Source organism: Montipora capricornis, chromosome 8 (assembly GCF_036669925.1).
Source record: "Montipora capricornis isolate CH-2021 chromosome 8, ASM3666992v2, whole genome shotgun sequence".
NCBI lineage: Eukaryota > Metazoa > Cnidaria > Anthozoa > Scleractinia > Acroporidae > Montipora > Montipora capricornis.
Genome location: NC_090890.1, coordinates 38,367,261 through 38,386,580, shown reverse-complemented (window position 1 = coordinate 38,386,580; position 19,320 = coordinate 38,367,261). Strand labels below are relative to the sequence as shown.

At 42.0% G+C, this 19,320-nt stretch overlaps 1 protein-coding gene across 3 annotated transcripts; it reads left to right on the top strand.

Moving 5' to 3' along the window:
* The first annotated feature begins 993 nt into the window (after window positions 1-993).
* Window positions 994-16,141, top strand: LOC138059563 (uncharacterized). Of its 3 annotated transcripts, none has more exons than XM_068905199.1 (2): window positions 994-2,210; window positions 8,832-16,141. In XM_068905199.1, exons 1-2 carry the CDS (start codon window positions 1,656-1,658, stop codon window positions 12,717-12,719), a joined length of 4,443 nt encoding a protein of 1,480 aa, XP_068761300.1. In that variant the 5' UTR covers window positions 994-1,655; the 3' UTR covers window positions 12,720-16,141. The 3 variants fall into 3 exon arrangements, with proteins under 3 accessions (XP_068761300.1, XP_068761301.1, XP_068761302.1); XM_068905200.1 differs by lacking the exon at window positions 994-2,210 and adding an exon at window positions 2,300-4,142; XM_068905201.1 differs by lacking the exon at window positions 994-2,210 and adding an exon at window positions 7,987-8,502.
* The last annotated feature ends 3,179 nt before the right edge of the window (window positions 16,142-19,320 follow it).

Genomic DNA, 19,320 nt, shown 5'->3' with positions numbered 1-19,320 from the left:
GCCTTAATTTAGCGGAAACTAGACTTTTCACGCAAACAATATATTACTCTTTCGAATTTTTAATATTTCAGACTTTCAATATCCAAAATTTCCATCGCTTTCTTGAACTGACACCTAATAGACAATGTAATTTTAACTCGAGTATTAAATTTTACCGCAAATTATATGCAAAGAGATGAAGTAAGCCCTTGCGTCATAAGAACTAGAAAGATGAGTTCGCTCAGGCTCTAAATCGGTGCACTTTTGACCAATTTTTTAATGAAAAAAAATCTTAGTCCTGTTGTCAGAGGTTTCCTGCAAACTCTCAATTCCTAATTCTGATTCTTATTTTCTTATTTTGTTTATTTTTTTCTTTCTTTCGTTTATTTGAAGAAAAACGAAATTTGGGTATTCAATTTAAATTTAAATTTTGATCACCCATCAGGACGCCATGTTAATTAGAAAGGAGTAAAATAAAATTGCGTAATTACGATTTGTTTGACAATTCGCCCTTTCTGCAAATAGGAGGACAAGCTTTTTCATTGTCCATTAAAAAATTGCGGTTAATTTTATAACTTATGTTAAGAATGGAGACTTTTGCGGCTTCAGTGTTTACGGGTTGAATTTGGCGCCCCCCAATCCGAAATTTTATGGCTTTCCGTCTTAAGAAATTACAGCAGAAGGTCCCTTGAACTTCGTTGCCGTTTTGTCATGCGTATCAGTCTCCCAATCAAGCGCATGTGCGTGAAAGTTCATGATCGGAAGACAGTTACGAGATTTCGCATGGACGTGTTCTTTTACAAGAAAAGCGTCTAATTATTGGCAACTTTCGCCAGCATTATTTTACCCTCTAGCTTTTTTGATAAGCGTTAAAATAAACTGCATGATTCTATTTTTCCTGTCCTGGAGATATTTTTTTTCAGTTTTTAGTTGATAAGCGTTGTCGTTTCGTTAGTTCCTAGCGTTAACTTTTTGTGTTATCGGAAAATATGAAATAAATCAGAAAATGTTCCTCTGAGCTTATTTTTATTTCTGATGCGAAAAAAAATAAAAGAAAAAGAAGTGCATACAAATAGTTTCCTGTTCCGAGTCAGACAGGTGTCTTGCTAATGCGCCTGCGCAGGACACTCTCGCTTTGTTTATGATATCTTGCAAATTGTATATGGCGAGAAATAATAATTTTATGTAACCTCCGTGCAGAACACCAAGTTCCAGAAAGTTGCAAACGGTCGTTTTAAAGCTAGCGCCAACTTCCTTTCCAGAAGCACGTAGGAGTTCGTTTGTAATTTTTCAGTTATCCAGGGTTTGATATTTCGGCCCGTTTTGGCTTAAGTCGGACAAAGGCCAATCTGCTTCAGTACTGTGAGCAACTACGCCAATTTGGATAAGCGCCGATTACTGACGGTTCATGCTTGAACTTCAACCCTGTATAAGTTGCTTGGTATTGGCAAATCCTCAATTAGACATGGTATTGAAGAGACTTTCCACAATTATGAGGCCGTAATGACTGCCGAGCGGACGAATATTTTTATCCTCAATACTTTTTTGTCCTGAATGATACATTTTCATCTATGCTTCGGAGTCAACGACTGGTTTTCCCTCAGAGGAGAGGAGGGTTAGTTAAGAAGATATTTTGTTGATGTGAAGAGAGAAAGCTGAGGGATCAACGAAAAACCATGTCGCTGAAGGAAACGAGGCCATCTTCGCCAGATGAGATGCACTCGAGCGAGAAAGTTGTCATTAATGTCGGTGGAATCCGGCACGAGACCTACACGGCAACGCTCAAGAACATCCCAGACACCAGACTGTTTTGGATCACGGAAAACAAGACGCAGTTACCTGAATATGATCCGAACGCCAACGAGTATTTTTTCGATCGCCATCCGACAGTGTTCGGGCAAATTTTGAATTTTTATCGCACTGGTAAACTGCACTGTCCAAACGATGTTTGTGGACCGTTGTTTGAAGAAGAGTTGGCGTTTTGGGGAATCGATGAACTTCAAGTCGAGTCATGCTGTTGGTTAAATTATAAGAAACACCGAGAAGCGCAAGCGAATTTGGACACCCTGGATGGAAATGATTCTGACAGAGACAGTCTCTCTGATATGGATATGACGGTTTATGGACTTGTAGCGGATAGCATACGAAACAGGAATCGCTCATTTTGGAAGAAATATCAACCAAAAGTGTGGACCACATTCGAAGAGCCTTACTCATCTCGACTCGCTCAGGTGGGTTTTAATTTAGATAGATCGCTTTAAACGCATGTCTTTAATTTATTGTGCATTTTGAATGACTGTCCATTGTCAATACTGTTTAATTTTTACGTGAACCTTGGCGCCCTCTGTTTGACCCTCACTCGCCATGGAGACCTGTGCCTTCGGCAAAGCCATTTTACTAACTGGACGAAAAGAAACATTGTTTGTGGAATTAGGTTTGTCGCTGATTTGCCAAGAATATTCGTAGCCGAGATCGCCATTGTTTAGGTTTCTAAAGATGGTACGCTAGATGGATAAACATTTTGCAAATGGATCGATTCATACGCAGCATTTTCTTTAATGTGAAAGGCTCACAATGGCAAGTTGGTGTCGTTGGACACTCATGTTTTGAAATTCCCGTTTCATTAATCGTTAGAATGGCACAAGTAAAATTCTGGCCATTTTTTTGTAACGTGCAGCTCGTATTTTAGTTTTGACAGTTTATCGTGAACTTATCCACACGAGTAAGCTGACGCAAAGATTTAGGTTTGTTGTGTGATATTTGGTCGCCGACAAACAAATGTTCGTCACTCAGTGTAGATTAAATTATCCTTGAAGTCAGTATTTCGACTGGTGTTTTTATCGTTACTGAAAGTGAAACTAAAATCACGCTCTGTAAGACAAACGGAAAAGTCGTATTGACTATCATGATGCAACGCAAAGTAAATGCGTTTAAAAGTGATCTTCTCTTGTCATTGGAGACTTTCATGCAGCAGGTGGCGAAACTTAGAGGAATTCCGCGCAGAAGAGAAATCAATATCAAATTGGATTTTTTGCAACTCATTGTTAAACTTCGTGTTACCGAATGAATTGCTTGCTGGCGACTTCATGAGCGTTTCATTGAAATCAAGGATAAAGAAAATTTATGTCAAATGCTGATTTTTTTGACACGTGGTGAATTCTCTTTGTCAATGAACTGTCTGTAATCGACCTCTTTACCTCGTACTGGTCAATCTTTATAGTTCGTGTTCATATGCTAAATTTTCGAAAGAAAAGTTGACCACCAAATCAGCGGTAGTTAGCATCTATTAAGATCGTATGAAAATCAATTTCGTTTCAAAGTAATGAATTTTACAGTGCTTAATTTCTCTTACAAAGTTCATTTATGACCCATGAGTGATATTTTGCATGGGTGATATTCCACAAGAGCGGATGTGATCTTCGGGATATAACCCGATTCGATCATCGATTTTCACCCTTACGCCATAGGAAATGTGACGCAACAATTCATATTTAAATACATTACCACATTACCTTAGCAATTATCAAAGCATGCGAAGCTGTTTCCAGCGGCTACGTGTTTTGTCTACTCGAAGATTCAGGGTTTCTGCTAAATTTGAGATGCACGAATTTGAACAAATCCTTTAATTCTTCGAAAGTTCAAGCTAAAGGAAGTTTCGAGTTTCAATGGTGTCTTCTACTTGAGCAAGGATTATTTTAATAGCAGAAGGATTTCCAGTTCCTTTTTCCATCATGAAATTCGCCGATGTGCATAAGTGCCGCATTTCCTGTGATTCACCTTTTTGGAAAAGTTAGGGAAACAGATGTTGAGGAAAGTAAACTGTCCCAATCACTCGTGTCTCGATTTATTGTGCTTACGTGTACATTGTACTCTTTGCAGCTTCGTTTCATTGTGCAAGTTATTAATTTGAATATATAAATGAATTCTGTCAGGCAGCCTCAGTCGTCTCTCTAATGGTTATTTATGAGCTGTTACCTTCTGTAAAGAAACACACGAAGAATGCGCAGTGAAAACTGATAAAAACACCCCTCCTGCCCGGTGAATGAACTGACCGCAAACGGATAGACCAGAGTAGTTTGTTGGAGACAATTCCAAACTTGAAGCATGCGAATTAAGGAAATTATTTTGCCGTTTTTGTTGAGAACGGGATAAGATAAATCTCAGTAAGTACATTTTTTTTGTCTGGATACGAGACGCGTTTTAATTGGAAATGTCAGAGTAACGTCGGTTCTAGATCAAAATTTGCGCGTTGGTTCTCAGGTTGACCGCGCAATCTATTTTTTTAGTGCTTTCTCTTATGGTTAAATGTTGCTTTCAGCTGAAGAAAAACAACATAGTGAAGGGTTGGAAGGCACGGGGAACATTAAACTGAAAGTCTACAGTTTATAGTGTAAGGCGTCGATAAAAATGGGGGAAACGGCAAACATGAAAACAAAGGAACCTTGCCGGCGGGAGTGGACGACCAAGCTGCCTTCCTTCTTTCGAAAGCAGGTCGCGTTGTAACTGTTCATTCTTTACAATTTTTACAATTTCGCGTATTCTTACTGTCGACCTCACCATGCAACCAGTTTAAAAAGTAGCATACAGTTGAGACCGAAATCTTAATCCGGGCTCTCTCAACTAAACGGTCGGTTGTGAAAGTTAGAAATTGTTTCTCTTTCAAGATTTTAAACTCTTTTTAGCGGTCATGGCTACCCTCAAGAGCGCCCAAACCGTCAGTTTCTATTGTCCTAAACCTGTCTTAAACGGTCACTTTGATAAATATAACTACTTCGATCACGAAAATAGAATTTCGTGTTTGCTTTCTCAGCTCGTTTAACGACCGGAAAATGCAAATACAATTTACTGTATTTCGTGATCAAGACTGGTCACTGGAGGTCGTATTATTCTTGCAGCTTTCTTTCTGTAAGCAAGTTTGTCGAGAATTTGTCCCTTGAAAATGATATTTCTGCCATAATTGTTTCCCTGCCTTATGATGGCGGCCTTTCTAATCGGACGGCCGCTTTAAGAACTTTGTCAACCATGTAGCAATTAGTCTAAGGGCATACCCCATGTTGTCAAATTTGTCTGAAAGTTTGGGCGGGTGACGTGTTTCCTTAGCTGCATGTGCATTTAGTGTAAATTTGATTTGACAAGACTGTTGTTTCCTTCGTCCTTGCCGTCGTAGGAAACATTCATCATCTACAGTTGATTGACAGTCGTCAATGTACGCTTTATATCCGCTAATAAAAGACTTTTTTAGTGTTGATGTCTTGCCGATTTTTAATAAGACAGCTGTACATAAGGAATGACAAAGGTGCTAGAAAAGTACGTCATTTGACAATGTACCCATATGGTTCTGTCTTGACCTAAAAAGGAAAGATAAACTGCTCCCATAGGAATAAATTACTTTATTATCCAACTGTATTAGTTATTGACAAATGAAATGATATATGAAATGAATCATATATTGAACTGCGGCTAGTTATTACAGTAACTACGTTTCGCTTGACGTGATTGTCAGTTCTCAGGCACTGAATTTGGCTGATTTTGATGAAACAGTCCCTCTAATTTCAATAGGTGGCTCGTCGGGAAACGAAAACCAAGAGAACGAACAAGTGTAAATGAAATATTGAAAATATATATTCTATCTCAAGGAGCACGACTTTAAAAGAACATCCACGCCTTCGTAAGGGTCTAATTACACGGTACGATTTTTGTCGCATGCGATATGATCGAGACATGACTAGCGACTGTCGCAGCGTTTTAAAACATGTTTTAAAATGCTGCGCAACTTTTTTCTGACGCACAGTCGTAAGCTAGTTGTAGGTTGGTGTCGAAGGCCTGTCGTAAGCTTGTCGCGTGCGACAGAAATCGCATGTAAATCGTCCTTAAAGTGCCTATGAAGCGAATTTTTTTTCACATAATTTTGAAATATACCGTTTGAAATATATGATCCCAAAGTTTGAGATGTTTAGGGTGAAAAATGACGATTTTGCAAGCCTTCAAAGTTGTGCCATTTTGCCCTCAAAAATGGTCAAGGGAATGGGTCCGAGTTAGTCCAAAAATATTTTAACGTGACGTCATTTGGGTGCCAAAAGTTTGTTTACGCATTGAAGTCCCACTGGAAGCAAAGTGTTTTTAGAGTGAGAAGGGAAGTAAAATATGCTTGCAATAAATTGTTTGAATTTTGTTTTTTCAAAAACGGTGTTTGTATAAGAAAAGAAAGAAGTTTAGAATCAATGATTTCCCGATAGCGTCATCTTGAAGAATACTGCACCGTCAGGCACTTGACTTAATCAGCTGCCTTCATCGGTTGTTTAATTCACAATTGTTCAAAGGAAAATGGGGGGAGACACCTACGCGGAAAGTAGAGGTTTTCAAATTTTAAAAAATAGCCAGGCGGAGAAAATACCGAGCAACACATGCACAGGCAGGCATCAAACCACAATTAGGGCTTTTTAAAGACCTGTAATGAGGACAAATGATATCTCGAGTTCGGATTCCGGTAACATCGAAACTGTTTAATTAAAGTTCTTGCGAAATGCACTTCAAATGCGCACTGAAAAGAAGGATGTAGATTTAATTACCTTACGTGCCATTGTTGTTAGAATAATGGACAATCACTATTGTCTTCAACCATGTTCAACTACCGCTGACCTCACCGCTTCTTGGTCCCTTATGGTGGCCTAGAGCTGCCATAAGGAATTTCTCTATCTTTTCTTCTTTTTCTTGGATTTAGATATTTTCTTTGTTTTATGTGATTTCATCTAAATCTAAATATTGTTTTGTCGGGAACATCCAGGGAAAATCATGTCAACTCTAAAACACTAAAAAATACAAGATGATTAAAACTACAAATAAGTATATATCCCACAATCTTGCAGCATTCCAGTCACGCTTGCCGTTCGATCGTAATTTCCCGTGACAAAGCGAGCAGCTTTTTACTCACGAAAATGAAATGAAATCAAGAGAAAACTCATCGTGTACTTTGAAATGACAGTTATCTCATCGTAATGTCATGAAATAACATGAACTGAAAGTAAAAGTAAATTGAAAATTTTAGCACTTTGGCCTAGAATTGCTGTAGACCATGATGCCTTAGGGGTTCGACGAACTCATAACAAAACAATGTGGCAGACAGGAAGAATAAATCTTAGGGCACTTTTGAAGAACAAGATGAAAGCCAAAAAGCGTAAACTGGAGATGACAGCCGCAAGAAAAACTAGAAAGGCAACAACCTTGAGAGACCGAGACAAGAATTAGTAATGCAGAGGCTACGTTCAGAAGTACCCAGAAAAGTCGAAATTGTACTGGAGTAGGGCCCCGAGAGTTCGTGCAGTACGATGATGGGGAACTCTCCATTGAAGGGATCAAAGTGGCTTAGAGAAACCTTTTTCACCTTCATTAGAACATAAGGGGTTGTTGTGTGACATTTGGGTGGCGAGCAAGGTCCATCTTGTCACTCGATGAAGCGCATTCCTGATTTAGAGTTGATCCACGTAGTATGTCACAAATTATGAACTTGCCTAATAGCTTTTTATCCATTGCTTTGAAGTAGTCTGTCTGGACCTTCTATCTCAAGAAAATTGCGTTACTGCTTCCTCGACCTTATTCACTTCGATGTCGATATCTGTTTATCTTATATCGAAGTATTAATGGCGACTATCTAAAGTTCTTACGCTCCAAGCGCAAAGACCTTCTGTAACATGTTCCTTGTTAACGTTTCTCTCAACTTTTAAGTCCTAGAGCGAGTTTCAATCGAGCGTCGTAAAAACAAAACCAAAGTAATTACCTTGGCCGATAAAAAAAGACGGAAAAAATCCAGTAAACCAATCAAAACTCGAAGTAACTACACGTAGCCGACACAAAGCACGGGAAAATGTGCACGCGCAAGCCACAATTGGTTTTGGTTTCACATCTGATTAGTTGAAAAAGTGGCGCGAGATTATTTCGAGACTACAGTCATTTTACACAATGAGTTTCATTTGATTTCATTTGATGTCGTGATAAATAAATCACATATAATGTATAAATAATCTATAAATAAAAGAAAAAGTAGGAAAGATACAGACATTCCTAATGGCAGCTCTAGGCCAGCGTAGTCCCTCAACGTGCGAAGCTGGGTTGGCGGGGTGGTGAGATCACGAACCTTCCACCCATAAGTTCCGAGTTCGTTTTCGAGTCATATGTTGTTCTCAGCAATCTGCTCCGAGAGGTTTTCCTCCTGTTAAAAAGATTAATATGATTGCATTATTTTACTGTGATTTATCCCTAGAGGGCCATAAGTTAGACACTGTAATAGGTCATGTACTTTTCCCTCTCAGAGTGAAGCTGACCATCACCATTATCATCAATGAGCCATGGATATGACTATAGGTTGGGCGTCACAATTTAGACAGAGCACGTAAATTTCACTTTCACCTGTTGTCATCAATGGCCTTCGAATCTTGAGAGTGTTGTAGCTTTTGGTCGATCGATCGCGCGCTCCAAAACCGACCGCTACATCGCCAGCAAACACTGATCGGTGGTGCAAAACTACAGGTAAATTGCCTCGCTACTGTGAGTTTCGGCTTTTTTTCGCCCAGCTCGCTTCGGTCAGCGGCATTTGCCAAGAAGATATACTGACTAAGGTGTCGATGTTTCAAGTCCAGTCGTTTGAGACCAGGGCACCTTGGAAACCTTCAGAATCTCTGGGAGATCCTGTTGTTTTTTGGGGTCTTTTAAAGTATCCTATTTTCTTCCTATTTTTCGGTGAACAATTCCTGGGTCAAATGTGTAACCAGCCTTTAGACCAGGATCAGGGCGACACCCGTTTTATTGCATTTTGTTTCCAACTTGTAATGGCAATTTTTTTTTCTTTTTTCTCTTAGGTCATCGCGTTCGCGACTTTAATTCTCATTTTATCCTCCGTAGTTGTGTTCTGTTTGGAGAGCATGCCTTACTTCAAAGACAAATCTTCGCCTCAGTTTCAAGCCCTTTACATTACTGATATAATTTGTGTGGCTTGGTTTACCCTCGAGTTTATCATTAGGCTAACTTTCTGTCCAAAGAAACTACAGTTCTTCAAGAAACCCATGAACTGGATAGATTTTGGCGCCATTATACCATTTTACCTTGATCTTTTCATCAGCGAGTCCAATATCAAGACCATAGTTGTTCTTCGGGTTGTAAGACTTATTCGTGTGTTTCGCATCTTTAAATTGTCGCGACATTCTTACGGGCTTCAAATCCTGGGTCACACACTGAAGTCAAGCTTTAGCGAACTTTTCCTTCTCGCCTTTTTTTTGAGTATAGGCGTGGTCATCTTCTCAAGCATCATTTACTACGCCGAAAGAGACCTACCCGGAACAAAATTCGTAACTATTCCAGAGTCATTCTGGTGGGCCGTAGTAACCATGACAACCTTGGGTTACGGAGACATGACTCCGAAATCTTGGGAAGGAAGGATTGTTGGCTCACTTTGTGCAATCAGCGGCGTCCTCATGATCGCTCTTCCGGTGCCGGTCATCGTCAGCAATTTTTCGCTTTATTATTCTCACGCAAAAGCGAGGTTAAAACTACCCAAAAGGAAAAGGCCCTTAATCATTGGTGCGGCAAATGCCCTCAAAGTTGCACAATCGTTTGTAACGCAAAGCAGTCCGAAATTTGCGACACAGGTTGTGGAGCAGGCAGACGTTCATGGTCAAGCCGATTCAGACATGGAAGAGGTGCGCCATAGCAGCGACCGAATGCGGTTGTCACCTCACTCAAGTTTTAGGTCCACTCCGGGGAGTAGTCCCCTAGTAACGCGAAAGCTTCAGAGTCCAAATTCTGCATCTACCCCTCCCTTTTCGAGAAACTCTTTCATGTCATCAACCCGGGCTGTCAAAAGCAAAGGTTTGTCGGCTGTGCCAGAGGCGGAGCGAGTCGAAATTGAACTGGAAGAACGAAATCCCTCTTGCAGAATTATGATGGACAACGAGAGTTCGCACACCACTTGGAAAAACGGTGAATTTCAGCAGTCTTCGTCACCGAAGAATAAATTTCTGAGTAAAAGCACTGATCAATCAACATCGATGCCCTCCGCAACAAGCTCAGTGAGCGCATCAAAGAGCGATTCAGAATGTGCCCCAACTGATGTGAAAGCCGCCTCTGTTACAACCCAAAAGAGCAATTCTTCTGCAAACTCATTGTCAATTGAGTCGTCGCAAGGTTCGCCCAAGCTAAATCCCCGAGGTCGGATGGGACGGCGGGGAAGTCTCTACGTGGTTGGTTTCACGGCAAAACATTGGCAAAACAAGGCATTGAAAAAGAATAAAAGGACCCAGGCAGGTCAGACAGGTGCCACATCGCGGAGAGCTTCTGCGACATCGCCAAGCGAGAGAAGAGGCTCAACTGCGTTTGGGTTGAGTGCTACTAATGTTGTCAAGAAAGATGCCAGCAACGGTACCGACTTTGCCGTTAAATCGTCTCCCAATAAAGTCTCACTGGTATATTCTCAACTGACGGCGCACGATGGACAAGAAAACTTGTCAAAAGGGAAGCAGACCGAACCTGATATCGTTTTGGGAGCCCTCGGGGATCGACATGTGTCTGATGAACGTGGTGCAAACGCTTTGTTTGAAATGGCGAACGGCCAAAGTGCTGGGAAGACGCACTTCAAGCCTTCGTCATTAAATTCTGGTAAACTGCGGGACGCTTACAACAAGACGACTCCAAGGTCTGTTTCTACGGAAAGTAACGAGTCTAGTTCACGAATGTCCGACGATTCCTTAACCATTAACGACCGCCATCGACAGCGTAGAGGATCGTCGCCCCTTGTCCGACAGAAGGCTGTGTTTACATATGACATGTCAGGTAATACAGTCCAGGTAGACCCCTGTGTTGGAGGACAGTACATCTCGACTGCGAAACGTCAGGTATCTTCTGGCCATGCTTATGAAGATAACCTCTTTTCACTGTCGCCGCTCTTGGAGCAAGCAAATGAGATGGGTGGAGATATCGAGATACGGGTACCGAGAGGGACACTAGAAATGAGAAGAAAGTCTTGCATTCCTGCAATAACAACAGAACGCAAGAACTCGGTCAAAAAATCCAGAGGCCAGAGTCTCCTGCCGAATGGTTACGTTAACGGCTCGTATCACCATGACGAGGACGACCGACCAATCATTGAAAAGCCTTCGCCAAATGCTCGTCATTCTGGTTTATGGAGTGTTAACGGGTCTATGAGTAATTCAGTAGATTCTAGGTTACGTAGCGAGTCCCACCCAGTTTGTATGACGGTACGAGAGCAGGCTTACCCAACGGCTTTACTCTCGAGCCACGGAGGACCACCTCACTACACAGAAGCGAAGTCGTTTGGTCAGTATTCCGGGCTCCCTCACATACACGTTTCATCGAATTCGGATTCAATGTTACCATCCATAAACGAGGAAAACGTGCTCCTGAACAGCAAAATCCGTAGTGAGGTCACCAATGGACTTCGGACACCAACAGTGCTGCCACGCCCAACCTCCCTGCCAAATTGGCCCAGAGAGCCAGTCGGGCCTGTCGTAACGCGTCGTCCCCACAGCGATTTCGTGTATATGAACCACGCCGGAGCATACTCCTTTCCCTCGGACATTGAGCGTATGACCCGCTCCTCACTAGGGAATATTCCCCAACCTGTGGGGTTTCAGAATATTGTCTCTCCTATGGTAAACCAAAGTCATTATCAGAGCCAGCCGGTAGGGAGCAGTACTTATGGTTCTTTCGAGCTACAGAGGAGACTTAGTGATGCAGACATAAACGTGGTGGGCTTAGCTCAAAGGCGCCAGGGACCTGTACTGTACATTCAGGTACCGGAAACACCAATACCTAATGGTGATGTAAGAGTGGCTGACGAGCGTGACAAAATCCATGAATCGCCACGCAAACAAAGGGCACGTTCAAGGAGTTACAACTGTGAGCGTTCTGGTTCACCGTTCTTCCAAAGGACTGAATCTATTTCCAGTCCAGATCTTCATTCCATGGGTAGCTCGCTGACTTCAAAGGGACTTCACTCTGCCCTTTCCAATAGCTGGCATCCGTCACCGGAAGAGTTACACCAAAAAAGAACATTTGCCGATTCCAAACCGCGCCCTTTCGAAAACACGCAAGTTAACGTGTCTTCAAACACGAAGGAGATTCCAACGAGGGTTCTCTCAGTCCCGAAGGGTGCACAGAACGATATTGCAGTAGCCTCACCCGTGGACCCGGTGGTCAGTATCTTAGGACGTACTCGGTCCTCTTCATGGGGAGGCTCGTCCGCTCTTACAAAAGGAAATGCAGTCGGAGGTGGAGAAAGAGCGGCTTCCCCGCGTCTGGAGCGAACCGACAGGCAAGTGATTTACAACGGACATGAGATTTTGCAGCAAAGAGACAGTGACAGGTCTGTGAGCGTTCCTGTTTCTAATCGGCAGCGAGCGCGTGCGATCTTCGTTGGTGACTCGGGTATCGATAGTGTTAATAGCAGTACAACTTCTATCACTCATTCCTTGGAGTTTGATGGAGAAGGACATAAAGAAGGTTTGGCCGGCTTCAATAACGCAAGAATTGACATCTTAAATCCAATCCACGAAAGCGACACTGAAGTCTCGGAGTCGATCGCTTTAGAGATTTCACGAAATTCAGGAAGTGCTATGACGGCTGATTCGCATGCAACGCAACCAATAGCGAAGAGCGGGGAAGGAAATCCTCTTGGAACACCTATGACGCGTTTTCTTAGCAACCAAGATCTTGGCGAATCGAGTTTAGTATGATTGATTAATTTTGCGTGCATTTAGGTACCTTTTTCATCTCGAGTAAAAGCAGGTTCTTTTACATATATTTTAAAGCCAAACATCAAAATGTCCTGCGAAATGAAATTGATCATGCGGTAATGCAAGTTATAAAAATATTGGTAGCAGTATTTTTTAAGCAATCGCAACAGGACGCCAGTTCTGCTAGTCGGGGGGTCCTTGCATAAAATTTCCACAGGGACAACACTTTTGGTCCATAGTTAACATATGGAGAGGGCTGTGAAACATATGGAGAGGGCTGTGAAACTCCACAATTTTTGTGTGTGTGTGTGTTTCTTTTCGTTCGCTGTTGTGGCCTTGACCCGGTGCGAAACACACCATTTCTCTGAAAGAAAACGGAAAGCAGGGCTTGCGCATTGGTGAGGACACTCGCCTCCCACCAATGTGGCCCGGGTTCAATTACTAGAGTCGGCGTCATATGTGGGTTTAGTTTGTTGGTTCTTTACTCTGCTCCGAGACCTGAGTACCCGGAGAAAAACCTCTCTCGGAGCAGAGTAGAGAACCAACAAACTCAACCCACATATGAAGGCGGATCGGCTGGGAATCGAACCCAGGCCACATTGGTGGGAGGCGAGTGCTCTCACTATTACGCCCTCCCTGCTCCCTTGAGGTGGGTTGGTACAGTTTTCCGAAGAAAAGATCAAGATTTTGAAATCTGTGATATTAAAGCAATAGAATGTCTCTTTCGAAGTGTTAGTCACTGCAATTGATGTAAACGTAATTTTACCAAACAAATAAATGCAAATCAGGGAAAAATGCTAAATGTAGTGACCGAACGTCTTGGGGGGTGGGGGAGGGGAGGACTGGAAACTCGACTTTTCTGAAGACCAAGCCGTACGATCGGGGTTAAAATTTTGGGAGTTAGTAAACAATATGAAGACGAAACCGTTATTTTTTTTTAAAGGATCTGTCAGACAGTTTTTCAGTTATTACCAAAATAGACGAAAATCGACGTTTTTGCCATTTGCGAAAAATCTGTCTGACAGATTTTGCTATTTATTTCTATTCATGGTTATTTTTTTCTCGCTAAGGAAATCCTGAAATTTTAAGGTGGGGTCCTAGGCTAGTTTTTGAGAAAAAAGTGACTAACACTTCAGAAGAGACATCCTGTTACTTTAATTTCACAGATTTCAAAATCTCAATCTTTGACATTTCTCTTCGGGAAACTGTACTAAGCCACCTTAAATTCTTGGGTTTACTCACGTGATCAACAGCCATGTTTTTCAACGAAAACAAAATAAAAAGTTTGCATAATAATAGAGTTCAATTCCCGGAGGATTGGATCGGGACACCAACATGGCCGCCGTTTCATTGTTTGGGGTTACCAACATGGCGGCCGTGATGTCATGTGAGCGAAGAATATTGTTAGTGTTTGAAGAAAATGTGGTGCTGCCGGGGTCCAGGTAGAGTGAAACAAGAAAATTTGTTTCTAGCAAACGAGTTAAGATAAACTATAACCACCGTAAAAGACGTTTTTGAGCTGACGAAGGCTAACGCTCGAAATGTCCCCTCGAAATTCTCTCTTAGTGGTTAATTTACCTTTGGTCGAGTCGCTTGATAAAACCAAATTTTCTTCAGCCCGTTTACACGAGAAATTTTAGATGTGACAATTTTACGTGGCACATATATTTGATTGTGTAGATAGCACAACGAGTAATTGTTGACGACTAGCCAGTATCAAAAATACCATAATACTCTTTGTTTGTCCCCCCAAAACTTTGCATAAGCATTGTTTCAAGTTTCTCTTGGGACCATTGTAAGTCATAAGAGAAAATAAAAACAAGGCTCACTGATAGGCAGGAATTTGCCATATTTTATGTGACGACTTCTATCTGTCACATAATAGCTAACACGCCAGCTTTTCAGCAAATATAGTTGTCACATAAAAACTGGCCGAATTTCCTCGTCTACACGAGGTAATAAAACTTTTCACATTGAATTGCTCGTGTAAACAGGGGCTTTAGCAGCGAACAACCGAGAACGCACGATTTTGTGTGATCAAGGTCAAGTTTACATGAAGCGCGACAGCACTGTTCTCGCTTCTGAGGTTTCCAGTGTTTCATAGCCGGTCCATCTATTAACTATGAAATAACGGAGTACAAGTGTTGCCTTCAACATTGTATTTATTTTGCATGCATCTACGTACATTTTTTCACCTCAAGTAAAAGCAGGCTCTTTTACATGTATTTTAAGCGAAGTATCAAAATGTTGTTTAAAGTGAATTTATTAGTTGTAATATATTAAGTTATAAAAATATTGTCTGCGGTTTTTAACTAATCACAACAAGGCGTCAATCTGCTAATCGTGAGGTCCCCGCCCAGCGATTCAACTGTCTCGCTTGAAGGATATGGTGCTGCCCTACCCTTGACCGCGCCTTCCCCTTGGGAGGCGCGGTGGCTTAGTGCGCTCGACTCCCGATCGAGTGATCCGGGTTCGGGCCTTGGCCGGGGACATCATGTTTTCTTCTTGGGCAAGACACTTTACTCTCTCGGTGCCTCTCTCCACCCAGGTGTTTCAATGGGTACTGGCGAACGTAACGCTGGGGGTAGCCCTGCGTTGGACTAGCATCCCATTCAGGGGGAGTAGAGATACTCCTAGTAGCTTGATGCCACAGAAACCTGGGTAAGCTCCGGCCGAATGGGCCGCTGGCTCGTAAGCAGACTTTACCCTTACGTACCCCTTGACAGCTGCATGGAAGTAGTAAAGGCTTGCTGATCCTCTCTGTTAAGGGCGATAACCGTGGACGTCCGATTGTCCGCAAGTTGTTGTTCATTATTTACTTGACTCTGCGGAACGTTAACTGCACGCTCTCTCGGCCTCTCTCGGCTGTTAACTGACGACTGGTGGCTCAGTTGGTTGAGCATCCGATTTTCTTGCGGGAGGTCGCGGGTTCAAACATTCCTGAGGTCCTACAAAGAACTGAGAAGAAATGTGCTGTGTTTATAATTTCATTTGCAAATGGTTGGACTTTCAAATTTTCTCGAATAAGGACTATTAACCATATAGACACCGTTTCATAACCCTTACTGTTAATCAACACTGTGAGACGCAGAAAAATGTCCGTGAATATTAGGGCAGAGACCCACCGGTGTCTGTCCACCTTTCGTATTCATGGATGGATCGACTGGGTGGGTGAGATCAAACATGAACTTTTGGTGGCCGCCAGAGCCCCCTTTACAGTCTGACGTCCGATGTCACCTTAGAGAAAGAATTGTAAATCGCCATGAGACTGTATGTGATATGTGCGGAATTTTAAACCACCATGCAAGAGACTACAATTAATTCTCTGGCGATTCCTAATCTCTCGCGAATCCGGAAAGGGAGAGTTTACTTTTTGGCTATAATGTCAAAGAGCTTACACACGTTTCAAACAGAGTTATCCCTTGTGACGTGGCTGTCTTAACTTGACAATGTTCAGTTGCAATGGAGGGACACGTTTCTTTCAAACGGTGGCCTTGCAGCACTAATATATCAACTGAATTAACTAACGGAGGTTAACTTTAAGTAGTACATGTACTCCTGTGAGCCATCTGAACGCTTGCCCCTTTATGATAGAAATGAGTCCACACAAGGACAGAAATATCAGTGCTACACGGCCAACGTTTGAAAACAATTGTACTTAAACGTGTTTGTTGCTGTGAGACATGTCAGATTCCCACGGATTTCTTCTGATTAACCTTGTAGCTCAGTCGTTAGAGCAGAGCGGAGGTCGTAGGTTCAATTCCCCTCCTGGCCCAGTTGTTCGAAGGGTGGATAGCGCTATCCAGTGGATGACTCAATTGGTTTTCCTAGTGTGTATCTGCTGGATAGTGATATTTATCTGGTGGATAGCGTTATTCACCTTTTGAACAACCGAGGCCAGGTCCAAGTTGTTCTTTGTCCTTGTGTGGGAATTCATCCGCGTACTTTGAAGTCAAAGTTCGATAATGAATTTTGTTTTATTGACCATGCCTACTATGTCTGGACGTTTAATCCTCTTTTATTCCCTTTTGAACCCTTTGTGCGAAACCAGTCAAGCAAACTTTCCTCGATGTTCACGAAATGTTGTGTTGTGGCACTGCACCCCCCTCAAAAAAAATCCTCTGACATCATGACCAAAAGAGAGTGTTTCGTTATTAGTGTATCTGTGGGTGTGATAACCGCCGATCAACGGTTTCGTTGAAAGAGTAATTAATTTCTGTGCTGAAGTCGAGGTTCAAGACATGCATGGACAAACGATGCCGTTATGTCTTTTCGGATAAGGAGCCCTGCCTCTCGACACCTTTTCCGTGGGAACCCACGCACTATAAAACTTTGGCTGAATATCACACTGTATTCGACCGCCCTGACAGGTTGCTGACCAGCGGTTTTCGTTAAAACAATGGTTTGCTGGGGGTGCTCAGTCTTGCGGGCTCAGAAAACCTGGTTGTGGTCATTGTTATTTAAGGTTTTTGGAAATGGCTTAGCACTCGTCCAGAGTAGCCAGGGTTCGAAACAAAATTGAAGGGATTGTCTGGGTTGGGCAGAGGTGCGTATGGGCTAATTTAGCGAATCACAGCGCGCGTACTATCTGAGAGATATAATAAATGACAGTCGCGGCTGTTGTTCGTTGTAACCGTGCCCACGCACAAAGCGAAGCTAAGAATCGTAAACATAAGCAATATCGTGTCAAACGTTTGCTTGCCTCATTAGGTGAGCAGCACGAGATTTGCTTCCAAAAATAGAGTCAACTGTTTGAATTCGCCCTGACGAAGGGCCAACGCACAAAGCGTTAGCTCACAGCTCTTTCTTTACACAAATTTATCAACTCGTTGATAAACCGAATTTCGTGTTCTGTTCTGATCACCGACGCAGCGTTTCTTTAGAACTAAGCCCTCCATTCGTCTGTTTAAACTTATGTCCGGAAGGGAAGGAAGAGATTTGAATGTCTTTTATTCGTAAGATATGGCTCGTTTGCATTCAAATGTAAAATGCAAAATCCTGTCCATGAGCTGGATCTTTTTTCTTACGCCACTGCAATAAAAAGACGAATGATGGTTATCCTTTGGCTACTCTTTCTCGGTATCAAATTTGCCATTTCGTGCAGTTTTATTTGTGTTTAACCTTTGAACTTTCACCTCGTTATGTGAATCCGAATTTGTTTGGTTAATAGTGGTGGCGGAGAATTTTTGTCTTTAATATAGAAAAAAAGAGACCGTATGTATAGTCGGAAGGAAGCCAGACCCAGTGGTTAGGGTGCTTGCCGGAGATCCTGGGTTTAACACCCGTTCTGATTACTCGTCGAGTCCCTAGATCAACTTCTCCGCTGCACAGGCTTCAACCTCCGGCTAGTTGGGATCCTTAACAGTTGTTGTTCCGTTCTCTCGTTTCATTGTGTTTCACTGTGAGTGGTCACTTACATATATATGTAGGTATGTATACAGTTTTTTTTTACCAGTAACTGTCAGCAATTTGTGAATGTGGCTTTCTTGCGGAAGCTTATCATCTTAAAGCGCCGTGCGTCGTTCGTACTTTCAGTCTTCAAATCTCCAAATTTGCTCTTAATTAATGCACACGATGCTTTTCAATCCGGCGGTGTTGGTGAAATGTTTACTTCCTTGAAAAAGCAACGGCTGAACTTCCGTTTTGACAAGACTGTCACGTGATCAATTTGGAGGCAAAGCCACGAGGGGATTCTTTTACAGACACTTCACGGCGCCTTTGTCCGCATTGCTTCTTGGAGCACGCTTCTTGGAGCACGCTTTGCCAACTTTACATTTCTAGTGTTGTCCTGACACTGTCAAGTCTTGTATTTTAGTGGGCGCGGTTTTCTGAAAACCTTTTAAAAGCGTCGATCGTGTGCCGAAAGATTTTTCCTTTGCAATGAGGCCTAGAAAACCTTACAAGGTAAGGACAATTGTTCACGTTAAATATCTGTCTTGATGCTCTTAAAGAGGCCATCTTTCTTCATACTTTTCCGTATAAAGTTTGTCTGTTCGTTCTGTTGAGTTTTCTCCTCCTTCTTTAATTTTTATTTTTACATTCCGTTAAACCCAAAAGCTCTTATGCTTTTTTACACGTATTTTAAAACCACTCGAGCGTCATCCGCCACTCGATGACAAAAAGAGAAGCGGTTTTCCATGTATAAAACAAGGTGATGAAAGAAACAGTTTCCGGTGTGAAATCCAGTCTATTGTGCAATCTGACTCGTTAACCCCAAGGTCTTTAAAAACTGCATTTTTTTAATTTTAATTTTTCTTCCTTAAAAACAAAGAATTTTTTTTTTATGTTATCAGTGAGTTCTAAAATCAAGTAATGTTTTCCGAAAGGATAATCTGTAAATTTCCATTTCTGAAAAATAGATTGTAAATTGCATTGATTTTATTTTCTGCGTCCCCAGCCAAAAGTTCATGGGGAAGAAGAATTTCGAAACTTTGTGTACCTATAGTAGAAAAATAAGATGTTTCTTGTTGGGCGACAAGTAATAGTATTTTGGTAAACGTTTCTTAACTAAATGAGGAAGTAGTTATTTTGTTGATGTGGTATTAAATCCCGACATATGTAACTTTTCTTGTCTTGCGTTCTTTGTTCTTTCCAGTTTGTT